The sequence below is a fragment of the Vanessa tameamea genome, chromosome Z, assembly GCF_037043105.1.
Source record: "Vanessa tameamea isolate UH-Manoa-2023 chromosome Z, ilVanTame1 primary haplotype, whole genome shotgun sequence".
In the NCBI taxonomy this organism is placed as follows: Eukaryota; Metazoa; Arthropoda; class Insecta; order Lepidoptera; family Nymphalidae; genus Vanessa; species Vanessa tameamea.
Window position 1 is genome coordinate 13,915,483 of NC_087341.1, and position 14,686 is coordinate 13,930,168.

A 14,686-nucleotide genomic window follows, 5' to 3' on the forward strand; every position below is an offset into this window, starting at 1 on the left:
AATATTATTCAGCAGTATTACAGCGCTGACTTGAAGCACGACGAAATTTATGCCTCTATGTTAATACAACTTGATACCACCTACAATATATTCGTGTACGCAAATAATTTACGTGGAAACTATGAATCTTATTGTCTGAGGAGTAAGAACTACTTTGCAGTAAAAGTGGTCATCCCAATTTACTAAACCACAATATATAACGTAGGACACGGCGTTATCTCTAAACTTAAAGTAGAAATATTTTATGACGGACGGTAACGTATGAAACATTTTGTTCTTTTTTTCTATTTATATTCTGTATTTATAATAAGCCGTAAATATCTTAACATAATATAACAAAAATAATTGTATCAAAATGGGTTATATATTTTCTAATGGAAATTTGAACCCTTTCGTTTTTAAATAAAGCCAATAAGTATTACAATAATATACAGTAAAAAAACATTCTGTTATTGCAAAATTCGAACTTTCCCATTCACTCTGAATAACAAAAGAGGTTGAATTTAGGTAAATCCTTTTTAGAATATGTCTTGTTTTGATTTACAGACAACCTATGTCGAACGATGCTTTTTTATCTACGGGCTATGTATGTATGATCATCTGTTTTTGCATATCTTCTAAACTACCATAATTTGACTAATTTTCTGTCGTTAGAAGCTACTAATTAGATTTAAAAATTTAATAGTTGTCCGATAATCAATTAGCACAACAAAATTCTCTTATTTCGTGCTTTCCAGATTTTCAGCGATTTTAACTACAATCGAAAATAAATAGCGACTGTTTTTATAAAATATCATTTACTTATACAAATGTAAGAAAAATTAGACAAAGAAACACAGAACATAGATATTTATACGAAAAATCTATACAAATAAGAGATACTTTAGCAATTAATTTCTTATCTAACTTAACGACTTGTTTAATATTCGTTATAATCATAGGTAAAATTAAAACAAAAAAATGCATCAAGTTACCATTGGCAAATGCATTAAGTTATTCGGAAAGAATCGTATTGTTTACATAAACATAATATGGGTTGATGAATGCGTTAGCTTTACACGAGTGTGCCAAATGGACGCATCGGCGGTGGTTTGTATTGCGTTATGATGCATTTTGTTAGTATTAAACTGATATACAACACTATTTACCGTAAACCAGCTCCAAACGGGCCTTTGTGCCAGTGATATATTCGTTTATTTTTTTATTTATTATTCATAAACCAAATTAATTACTTTATATTGTAATAAAATAGTTTTTGAGGCGGTAAAATTGGAACGAAATGATTCATGAAATAGTGATATAGTGTTCACGTAAATTAAACATACATACATATAATAGATTTAAATAGATTGAAAATTATGTTTTACAATTTATCTTTAATGTTATACGAATAACTTTAGAAACGAAATGCTTAAATGTTTTTATAGAAGTTGTTCAAAATTTTTAATTAAAAAAAACGTCTGTAAAGACGAATGAATTTCATACAAACATAAAAATAGACTCAATAATTAACTCAATACTAGAATTAAAATACTAGCTTATAAAAATACTTGCAGTTAAAAACGTTAGTACTAAGAACTTTAACACCATAAATGACATTAGTAACATTTTTTTTTAATTTGATATTGAGATATTAAAAGATAAGACTGGAAAATGGACCATCTGGTACCAACGCCTATTAAATGCACTGTAAAGAATATGAACCAACCTTTACACCAACCATGTGATGCAGATATCGGTAACCAAGATGCTATGTCGATTGTGTCTACAGCACTAACTCACCAACCTTTGAAACGTAACACATAAGTTCTTAGTATTGCTGCTTGGCGGTAGAATATTTGTTGATTTGATGGTAACTACCAAGGTTTGCACAAAATCTTTACACCAACTACATATAAATCACTGTAAATTCAGTGTAAAATCGAAAATAATGCGTTAAATTTTAAGCAGTATGTTCACAATCTTTTGACAGTTCACAATCTCACTGTATATATTACAATCTAACGGTATTTACAATTCTACGGTGATATATACACACTATACTATTATTGACAAAATAACATTCTGTGTGTAAAGAAAATAAAATAAGGGAAAGGTACATGAAGTATAAAACTTAGACACACAATCTGTGTCACAAATCAATGAAGTGTAGAACCTCCAGTAAAAGTTTCATCCCCACGCTACCCAGATCGATTTCCCGCTCGATTGGTTCCGTGATAAGTGACCAGTCGTATCTTACTATTTTCTGTTTTTGTACTTAATTTTATGTTTAAATTATGAAATAACTTATAAGGGTAAGTAAGTAAGTGAATTTAAGTTGTTCTTTCAAAAGTCATGAATTGATTACATCTCTTCAACTTTGCCTTTAACTAATTGATTTAAAGTTCATAATACTAATATATATATATATTTTTAAGTTGATATTTAAGCAATGCGTGAAATAATAATTTGATTTATGAAAAATAATCGTTGAATTAAAGAAATCGACTTGAATGAAGTACTCGTTTAAATTGATTCTGAAAAAGATTTAATTAAATCAGACAAGTAACCAAGAACAATATTAAATATCAAAAGAGTTTTTATTAAAGCCAGAGACGTAATCACACTTAATATAAGCTTTCCTTGTTTTTGCGTTATTAAATCACTACATAGTATAAAACCAAGTCGCTTCCCTATGTCTGTCTGTCCTTATGTACCTACGCTTAGATCTTTAAAAGTACGCAACGGTTTTTGATGCGGTTTTTTTAATAAATAGAGTGATTCAAGAGGAAGTTTAATATATACAATACACAGATAATATAATAAAGAAACACTGTCAATTTTAGAGGTTTCTACTGTGATGTCGTAAATAAACACATTTTTGCTTACATTGCAAACGCGGACTGAACCCTACGAGATAGATCAAATAACACTGTAGTATTGTACACCTTAGATCATATCAATAATATGATTTTAATGAGTTGGGGCATAGCATTTTGAATCCCATGGTTGAATGAAAAGTGATGTTGACAGATACGTTTATATTTCTTATACAAAATGTTTAGGAAATAGTGACTACTTATAAGCAACCGTACCGTTTATTTGACACACATAACTAATGAAATACAGTAAAACAATACATTATTATACAAAAAGTAGTGTAAAACAAACTCGCTTCCCGCCGCCCGAATGCTTCGATATTTTAAGCTAAACTACGGATTTTAGTGCTGTTTTCATCAATAAACAGAGTGATTCAAGAGGTGGGCTTATATATGTAATACATGTATATAGCAGATATAATATAGCAGAGAAATTTCGAGAATTAATATCGGCGAAATAACAGGTATTTTAATGTATGTATGTTCTTCAATTTAATAATATAGAACCTTATTGTATCCGAGCGAAGTTGGGACGTATAGTTAGTACAAATTCAAAGCTACGCTATAATATTACACAATGCGTTCAAAGACAGCGTAACTAGGCACTGTTCATTTTTAAGTATTTAGTAAAATTATGATTCAATGTCTTTTTAAACCTGTACAATTTAGGCGTGGAACTGTCTAGATATGGATTATCATCAACCGTTTCGTTATAGTCTTGACACATTCTGGTGATTGGATTTTAACTCGAAGTGAATAATTCGTATTATTTTGTAAATACATAATATATATAATAAATACATACACTATAATAAAATATGAAAATGAAAATAAATCAGAAGTTGTTGCTTGCGACATCCATTTGTGTTTGATACCGAAAAATGACAAGCAATTAATCAGCTCCTTTACAAAAATAAATTGTAAGAAACTATATCAGGCAATGTGTTTTAAGTATTGTTACTGAGAACTAATTTAGACTAACTATTGTATTTTTAAATATATAAATCAGAATCATTTAAATTAACACTTATATAAAAATATAAGTATACTTTCATTACAATAAGAAAACCTTTATATCTATAAATTAACATCTTAAGCTATTGATATAAAAAAAATACTCCAATCACGTATAACTCAATAGCATTATATAAACTAGTACACGCTCTATAAGTAAAATAAACACCTTTCACGGAATAGGCTTATTTTCGCTGTGTAAAAATATCAAACATTCATATATGCAAATTGAAGTCAAGAGCAATAGTAAGGTGAAGGCCGGTAGCGAGACGCGGCGGATGACGCTTTGTCGGATATATAATAAGGTAATCCAGACTTCCTGCGGTGAAGTGGCCGCCTCGCCAAACGCCCACGCGTGTGCCACTAGCTTCGGGACACGCTGTTCCAATTGTATAAAAAATCACTCTTTTTTTAATGCACTGGAAATATGGTCGGTTAAAAGAATATCATCTTCAAAGTTATATTACTTATCGTTGAGACTATGATGGTAACAGTAATTGAATATGATATCTATATTATTTCGAGTGAGAATAGACTCGTTGAACAGATTCACAGATATACAGATAATTAATTCAGTTTAATTCATCTCCTGCTCGATGGTGAAGGCACAGTGTCAGATTCTGCCACATGCAAGCCAACACTCCGTGAAGTAGTGTGATCGAATAAAACCATTGAGAAATCTTCTTCTAGCAAGGGGACTATTACGGACTGACTACGGAACTGTACTATTTATTAATTAGAGTTTATGAAATATACATTAATCGTCTTGATCATTTTATTTCATATATAAAATAACTTTTGATTAGCCGTTATTGAAAAATATTAACCGATAGTCAAGCGACGTTATAACATACATGTAATTTAATCTTTAATAATAAATCGTTTAGAAATCATAAAAAAAAACTATGAATAAATTTGAGAAATCAAGAAATAATATGAATACAAAAGAAATATACGAGCCTTGGAAAGTTTGCGCAACGTTGTGGTCAAATCGAGCAGCAAATATAAATTGGTTATACGACACATTTCCCTTACGCCGGATGCAATCAATTTGAATGCTATGGCGCACAGCGCAGGCGCGTTACACACAGTCGTCGGAAGGACATCATCACGATATCATCACTATATCTAACTAGATTTCTAAATTAAGATCAATAAGGCAATATTTGTCCAGCACCTCCTCGCCTCGGGGTCATTAACACTGTCATTCAAACGGTGAATTGGCAAAATCCTTTCCAGAACAGCTTCAAAACTCTCTATTCGATATGTGAAAGTGTATGATGTTCTTGGAATAATAGTGATAATGTTCCTTTAAGGGTTATTCCCTTTAATACCTTCTGGTTTTCGCATTAAAACGGTGAATGTTCAACGTCAAGTGGTATCACTGAAATGTGATACCACAAATAAAAACGTCACCACGGATAAGAATAAGAAAGACGGAAAGCGACCGAAACGAAAAAGAATATCCGATATGAGGTGAGATTCCTTGTTTATATTATTTTGAATATTCAAAGTTGCAACGGAAACATCAATGTGTCTCTGTCTTTTCATTACAAAATGATGAATAGAAAAGAAATTTTATGAGTATTATACACTCTTAAAGTTATTTATTTAAAGATATGTTTGAGTTGAGATCGAAGGGTTTTGTTATAAATATATGCAAATAAATTAAACTTAATAGATTATGTATAAATATATTAAATATAATCTGGAATTGCGTATATGATACTTTTATATAATATATTGATATTTAAAAAGGTAGGTAGGTGCATAAACCTACTCAGGTATAAGTGGTATTCGTTTACTCCCCCCTACCCCGCAGACGGAAATTAACTAGTAAATAATAAGTAGAAACAGGTAAAGGATATGATAATTTACGAGTGAGTGATTATAGTGATGTGTATAATAATAGCCGGAACTGACGGCCTAACGTGCTTTCCGAGGCACGGAGTTAGTTGACAAGGGCATTACGAAACTAAGTTCAATAATAAGACATTCCCATATTTATAAATAATATACAACTCATAATCAAGTCTCTTGTGACATGTTACGAATATACTTTGGTCATTATATTTTTTAAATTTAAAATAAGGAATAAATGTTTTTTTTTTTAAAAAAAACAAGGTAATTAAAAATCCTCGTACTTAAAATGTATTTGTAAAAACGTATCAATTATATATCGTCGTATGATTATAATAAATAAAAAAGATATGTTGGAAACATTTTCATTTTAATATTTAAATGTATAGAAATCTCAATTTATTTTTTAACAAAAATATGAATATTCTATTTATAAAGAAACAAACATTAATGAAAGATAATATTCGTGTATCAGCGTTATATTCAGTGTTGCAAAAATAGATTTAAAAAACCTTTTTTGTTTGTTTCAGGGTTGACATCCGGGGACTGAAGTGTGGAGTCAAAGCGTGCTCCACACTCCGTGCTGGAGTCAAAGCGGCAATGTACGAAAGTAGCTGCTCCTATGGCGGAGCTCTTGAATTGAAGAGAAGCGCATTAAAAGAAGACCCCTGGCCAACTACAGAATGGCCGCCTTACCGCTTACATCAGTCCACGTTCGAACAACTGAAACAGAGCGTAGAGAAAGCCAAAGCAGCTCTGCAAGACAGGTCTGGGCTGCTGGGTACGGCAACTGCGTTCGGTGATTTTTATGGAGGACAATTGGGCCAGGATACAACGAGCACGAGCCTCGGCTTCGGCAGGACGACGAGAACAGATGACTCTATGATAGCTTCCATAGACAAAAACAAAGGTTTAGGTGAGTATTTATTTATTTATTCAAATTACTGTTTGCGAATTATATCCAATTCATTGCGTTTTTTATCTCGAATTAGTTTCTAGTTATACATATTTATTCCATTCCAAGGGCAGTCTCTATAGTTTTATAAAATGTCAAACAAGCTTTCTGTACAATAAATCACTCTAGTGTTTTTTTATGATATAGGTAAGCTGACGAGCACATGGTCCACCTGATGGTAAGTGGTCACCATCACCCATAAACAATGGCGTGGCGACAACCTTGGGAACTAAGATGTTATGTCCCTTGTGCTACAAGCACATTGTTACACTGGCTCACTCATCCTTCTTAATGAACACAACAATACTGAGTACTGCTGTTTGGCGGTAGAATATATGATGAGTGGGTGGTACCAACCCAAACTATTAGACTAAAGACATATTTCTAAAAAACATATATTAATTTACTTAGAAAGCAAAAGATATATTGTTTATATAAGTGGAAACTAAACCGATACATACAATTCAATTATGTATTATAAACGTATAAAATTAAGAAAAATAAATATGTTTTCCATAAAAAAGAAAATAAATAAAATTATTAAAACATAATATCGTTTCGAGCCGAGATGGCCCAGTGGTTAGAACGCGTGCATCTTAACCGATGATTTCGGGTTCAAACCCAGGCAAGCACCACTGAATTTTCATGTACTTAATTTGTGTTTATAATTCATCTCATGCTCGGCGGTGAAGGAAAACATCGTGAGGAAATCTGCATGTGTCTAATTTCAACGAAATTCTGCCACATGTGTATTCCACCAACCCGCATTGGAGCAGCGTAGTGGAATATGCTCCATACCTTCTCCTCAACGGGAGAGGAGGCCTTATCCCAGCAGTGGCAAATTTACAGGCTGATTATGTCTATTTTATTTGTCTAATATCGTTTATATGTAGGTGATATTTGATTTACAATCTCTATATTGAAAGTTTCGTTATGTATGTCTTACAGAATTTTTTACACAAATCTGCAGTGATATTCTGTAAAAACTCACATCGTATCTCACCCGTGAAATCTTGTGAACCGACTTACGGCGATGCGCTATTTTGATGACTAAAGGTTATAATTGTAATATTCAATAACACATGTGGCTGTCGATATTTTTCTAAAATAAATTATCCAACTGCAATGATAATATTTCAGAAAAATATTCACAAATGTATCAATAGAAATATCTGTATAAATATTAACTGCATTGGCGTATGACGTTACTGCCTGCACTGGGAAATTCATTTAAATACAGTATACATTTTCATTTATTTTTTAAAACCGACGCGTTATCCATGGAGACATACTCGTACTTGTTAACATAAACATACACTGCTGATCACGCATACATACAAATCCACCTCTAAGCTTAATCTCTCAATCCGTTAGTAATATAACAAATATGACATAAGATTTATTTACATAGTTAAAATAATGTTCACAAAACTGTATTTCTAATTTAATCCTAAACACCAAGGTCCAGTCATTAGATAGATATACTTCTAACCCATGATTCCGAGTTCAAACCTGGGCGAGCACAATTGAATTTTCATGTGCTTAATTTTTGTTTATAGATCATCAAGTGTTAAGCGTAATCTATTTAAAGGAGGAGAAAAAACTATATATATAACTTTGAAATTGAATCGGTTGACATCGTTGTTCGAGTTCTGTAAAATCTAGGGATTCCAGGGCATTAAATATGGATTCCTGAAGATCTTTTTTAAGAATCCATAACGATTATCGTGCTGAATATCGGCGAGTTCACTTTCGAAACTATGAATGTAAAGTTGATTTATTTAAAGTGGATTTTATAAGTAATAAATAAAGTTATGATAAACAAAAACGATTTGCTTAACAGAGCTATTGTTAAAACGCATGGAATACTTAAATCTTAGTTTATTTTACTCATTCCTAGATTGAGATCGAATAAAGACTCGCGAGAGAGCGACGCTATATGACACGAATAGTGATAGTATTTTGTATAATCGACAACTATTAATTCACATCTCATAAGGGAAATCATATTATAAAATAAAATTATTTAGACTTAAACTTAATAAAGCGATAAAATCTTTTGAAATTTTCACATTTCACGCAAGCCAGCCGTAGGCAAGAAACTTAACAATAAAAAGGCATTAACAAAGAGACAGATATTGCGTTTTAGAAAACAAAGAAATATCTCCCGCATAAATGGGTTACAATGAAACCAGAGCAACATAACATACTTTAGTATATCTCTTTACACTAGAAGTAGGTGTTCATATACAAACTAAATCGATTGTGAACTATAGTGTTGTATTAGTAACCTTAGAAGCAGGAGATAGGGTTGTATTTGCGGTGGACGGTGGTTGAACTCTTTCAGATTAAGGCTAGGGAGGCTGTAGGTACAGGCAAGGTGGGGTCTTTCTTGTTCAGATTACAATCGCTGTCAAGGGAGCGAAATGGGGGCGTGTGGGATTTATCCTACGGTTGCTATGGCAACACGCCCGCCCACTCACCCCGGTGGATCATCGTAGCCTTATAAATACTAGTTGGGAAAATAAAATTTTATTATCTTCGTTGAGTTCATTATTTCGAAACTTACCCGGGGGTGCGCTATCCCGTTTCCCGGGCCTTAACGAGGGCGGCGCTTGTGAGGAAAATTTGCAGTCAGATTGCTATCGGTGCATTTCAAATGTTCATATTCAAAGCGGCTTAGAAATAAATGATTTGTTCAGTTTTAGATTCCCGAGTGCGGCGATAAAATGAGATGGCTGTTATATTCTTGAAATGTATCTCGAATTGATTGAACGAAAGGCATATCTTTAAACTTATGTTATTCAAATGCGATTATTTTACAGGTATTTATACAAGTTACGCAATTTGATGAATTTTGAATTATAATGTTTGTTAAATATGAGACAATTATATTTTCCAATATTTTTGTAAATTTTCGTCTCTATATACCACAATCATCTTCTAACTTTAATTTTTATTTTATGAATATGATTTTTTTATAAACGACCAATATGTTGATATATTTTATAAAAACAATTTAAACTGGAACCGTATAGCTTAGTCAGAGTAATTGTTATACATACTTTATAATATGGACGTTTTTTTATTTTAAAACAAGAGGCGAGGTAAAAAAGCGAGTTCTCCACAATGACACAATACACTCTTTCACCTAAAAAAAAATTACTTAAAATTGTAGATTTTCTCCAAGAGCTTTTATCTTGTCTCGCGGCGGTCTATTATAAAACTCACTTGAAATATATTTTTCGCAATTCTTTAAATATTTTGTAGCCGCCACGCCGGAGCATTCATTATGTTAAGGGTTAAAAGTTGAAGCTATTTTAAAATAATTATGTAATTTACTAATCGACACTATAGTCCTGATATATACAATCTATGCACTAAACTATTTTACTAAGTAACGATCTCAATATTTTAACCTCACCGAGCACTTATGAACAAGTTGTGGAATGCAATTAATTATTTATTGGGTTTAAATAGAGTAGAAATTATTCTATCTCTTTCTAATGCGATGGTTTAAAATGAATACAAATTTAGTCTCTACATTTATGTACTTGGTGGTAGGACTTTGTACAGACCCGTATAACCTTATAGGTAGGTATCACAGCACACAGCGTTTATTCTACTACCAAACAGCAATAAATGATACTTTTGTGTTCCGGTTTAAACGTTGAGTGTAAACTTGCTAATTTCGATAAAAGGACGTAATATCTTAGTTACTGAGGTTGGTGGTGCATAGACGATGTAAGGGATTATGTTGACCTAATATTAGGGGACCCATTTGCCAGTCTACCTAATTATTTAAAAAGAAAAATACCGAAAAACATCACGAAAACTTATATGAGATCAGCTGAAAATCAATTTGATTTGAATAATAGTAGCGTTCTAAATTTAAACATTTCGAATATATATTTTTTTATTACATAAGACATTATTACATTTTGGTGTCGGTGGCGGATGGCGAAGATCGTTCATATACATTTACTTCTAATATTAAAAACAATGGTTTTTAATAAAAAAAATATATTGATGTCTTGCTCGTAATACGTTCCACCTTCCTAAGTTACGGTTTGATAAATATTCAACTCGAGCCAAGAATAACAAACAAGAAAGCGACTGAGCGTAACCTATTAGCATAATATTCAAATAAGTGCAAAAATCCATGCGCCACGTTTAAAGTCCAACCCTAATCTTATAGTCATTAAGAGCTACGTATTAAAATTTATAAGCCCCGGAGGGCTAACTTAAAGAGTTGTTAACACGAAAATGATTACAGAACGCCCTCACTCACTGAAAACGTACCGAACACGAGTGTACAAAACACGAGTGCGTTATATCCATAATCTGGTACAATCGTCATCAATTATGATACCGTACTTTAGATCGTATCGTGATAAAATATATTTCAATAAATCATGTTGCAACTGGCCTGATACGCGTATATTGATTTTTTTAATGTTTATTGCGTAACGAAAGGGCTGGGGTCGGTTTGTTGTTTCGTAATTTATATTCATTAGAGAACAGGGCTTGCCCGATTGGGATAGTTAACAACTCTCATACGTATACACGTTCTGCGTGTGCGTATATTATGAACGGATCGTTTTACTTATTATTTTAAAAATTATGATTCGCAGCCCATTTCTCGTAGGTATTCTTCAAAGAACAATCCTTAGAACAAATGATATTTGATAAGTATGCGATCATTCATCACTATTATTTTTCGTAAATTTATATCAACTACATTATTTAACATAAAAAAAATACACTTACGTATTGATAGTTAAAGTGAAAATTACAATTAAGTAGTACTCTGACCAATTCCTCTAATTTGCAATAGTTATGGTACGTTCCGAATTATATTCCTTACAAAAATAAACTTCAATTGAATCGTAATCAGGGGCTAATATTATAAATTTAAAACGGTTATGATGCGTTCCCAATTCTATTCCCAAATTAAATCGTTGAGTTAATAAAATAGCAAAACGGTTAAAAGTTGTTTCGTTTCGATTGCGACAAAGTGATATTTTGTTAGGAGAATTGCCACCATGAGAAGATCTGGCGTAAGAAAATTAGCAGGTATATTTCTATAATAAAAATAAAGAAATAGCCGAGAGTCTCATTGGTATTCATTATTAAAAATACTTAAAATGGACGGTTATTACAATAGTATTAATAGATAGAAAAAAAACACAGAACTATTAGTTAAATTTCGTAAAAACATTAAAAAAGCACGCGTAACTCCAGAACACGAGACAGAAGATAAATATTATAGGGTTATTTTAAACAAAACCTATTTTACACAGAAACTTTTAAAAAAAAAGTCTATCAATTTCATAATACAAGAATATTTGAAGTATAATTTTAAATTAAACAAATACATATTTGATATTTGACTAAAGGAAGGGAGTCGAAACCAAATAGATTATTAAACATTAACACCACTAATCCAATAAAGTCATCCGCAAACGAAAACTCTCACAGTCATCCCTTGAATTATCCCTACAAACAAACAATTATTGTACAATCAATGGGCACTCGCGCGTGAAGTATAAATCAGGAATGATAATAGGCCAGATTGAGTGACATCATTTTTAGTTCGATATCATGACAATAGATGGCGCGCGTCGATGATGCGCGCGCGCAAGCTTTCCTATCCGTTTGTTATGTCAGCCATTTCATGGGAACCGTGGCGGGGACAATGAACACTTAATTGTGCGAAAGAAACACCAGTAATGATGCGCTGTCCCCCTCGCGGGTGAGATTTATGCGTTCTGCTCGACCCACCAGTGCCTCAGCATATTTATACAATAAATAAATAGTTACAAAACATATTGCGCCGAGTGATTCCGATTTAGAATGATGCATTAACTTTTTATACGCGTGGGAGAATTTGTTTTTTTTGGGAATTTTTGAGTTGTTTAGTATCTAATAGAGACAAAGTACTAAAAAAATACTTAAAAAGTTTTTTCATCTAAAATCATTTTTCAGGTTCAGACAAGCTGTCAGGTGGCATCACTAAAGGTTATACATCTTCTTCAACCCTGTCTGATACACTGAGAGCAACGAAATGTTCAGGTTAGTGATGCAAGATAAAAATCTTATATTTTTGGTAGAGACCGTGTATTTTTTCATCCATTTACTTTATTACATCTTAAGGCATTAATTTAATAGAGCCTATTTCATAAATTGTTCCGTTTTAAAACATCTTTAATTTCTGATATTATTTGATATTATATATTTGATATTTTCCTGTTTTTATTTCGACAATTTTTAATAAAATTTTGACATTTAATATACTTATATTATCACTGCACTAGCAAAATTAAAGATATAATTTCTTTAAGTACATGCAATTTTCTGTTTGCATCACTCTATTCAATATTTTAAATGTATTGGAGTGTTCGGTAGCTTGTTGATTTGTCGTATTTTCACGCTTCAAACGTGCTGCAGACCGAGGTGTTTTTCTTCTGTCTGGCCCAGACAGTGAAGTGAAGATACCTACGGACGCTTAGGCGCTAGTCTGTAGTGTAAACTAGTCGTATACGACTTTTTTCTTTATAACGTGTATCTAAGCTAATTAAGCGAAAGTCATATATTTTACTAGATACTATCTGACCCTCGTTACTGCCCCGGCTCCGTGGGTCACAGGGTGACGTTTTATTATCCTCTATGCTCTAGAAATATTTTTCAAAGCGCTGATATTTATTTATAAACGTCTATATTTTAGTTATATTACGCTACTAATCTAAATTTTTTATCTTTAGAGTTGGTGATTGTTAAAATCATCCTAGACTCAAGAAAAAATATAATTAAGATCATCATCATCCTCCTGCCCTTATCCCAATTTTACTTGGGGTCGGCGCAGCATGTCTTCTCCTTCCATACTAAAAAAAATATAATTAAGATATATGTAGTTATAAAAATGTGGAAAACCAGAATAATTTGGTTGACAATTCATCGTCTGATTTTGTGCTAAACATTTTTCTTTGATGTCATTCTATTCAGTTTCGATTGTATAGAATCCAATGTGAAACAGGTAACAATTCATATTATAGGATGTTACAATTCTGTTGAGAGGTTCATCGATACTTCGATTGGTCTAGGTGGTCTTTCATGGAAATATTGTGATTTTTTCCAATCTATAGTAAGCAATTGATACTTTATATTCACAAACGATGTCTTCACAAACGTACCTAGAATAAAATTATCTCTAGTCACAATATATTTGAAGGGCGTCCCGGTGATCCCCTGAATTACTATAAATCTTCAACTCTTAATATGTGCGACATAAAGACTATATTAATTTAGCAAAATATATAAAGCTATTTCGCAATGCCTTTTCTATGTAAAAAGCCTCTCCCTTCTAGTTATCTCGCCTTATGACTTCACCCTTATTAATGCCGTTACGCCCCACCGAACTTGGTTTTCCAAATAGTGACACCAAGTATTGCTTTAAGCTTTTATCTTATTTTACTTTACAAATAACATTTACGATTTAAAGATTTCGTGACATATCTTGCTTTAGAAATCGCAAGGCGTTATTGTTTCATACTAGTTATATTTTTATTACCTTAAGGACGAATTGTATAAAAAACGGTTTAAGTCGTAATTTCTTTGCTAATATAGATCAAAATTTGTCCCCGGCTTATGAATTCAAATTTGAGTATTTATCATTGCCAAGGCCAAAATGTTATCGTTACGGAAAACAAATTTTGCAGCGACCGTTTTTTTTGGTAGCACGTAATCTGAAATCAGTGATATATCTTGAAGTATTTATCTAATAATAAGTGTAAACAATTTTATAATCAATAAGGATTAAAAAATTGGAGAAAATGACTTCGTAAATAACCTAAAGATTTTACGAAACTGTAATAAATAAAAATAGTTATAATAAGTGTACCTTAAACGATTGACACATTCTTTTTTTAATTTATTGGCCTCTTTTCTTTAGATGTTACAACTCCAAGACGCTCCAGTGGATACTGAGGTGGCAGAATAT

At 32.0% G+C, this 14,686-nt stretch overlaps 1 protein-coding gene across 1 annotated transcript in view; it reads left to right on the forward strand.

Moving 5' to 3' along the window:
* The first annotated feature begins 4,975 nt into the window (after window positions 1-4,975).
* The window catches only part of LOC113396629 (DNA-binding protein D-ETS-3), a 76,411-nt gene continuing 66,700 nt past the window's right edge, over window positions 4,976-14,686 (forward strand). Inside the window, exons 1-3 of the mRNA XM_026634641.2 lie at window positions 4,976-5,348; window positions 6,263-6,648; window positions 12,676-12,762. Of these exons, the coding sequence (XP_026490426.1) occupies window positions 5,344-5,348; window positions 6,263-6,648; window positions 12,676-12,762 (478 nt within the window). The 5' untranslated portion in view covers window positions 4,976-5,343. The remainder of the gene's footprint in view (window positions 5,349-6,262; window positions 6,649-12,675; window positions 12,763-14,686) is intronic.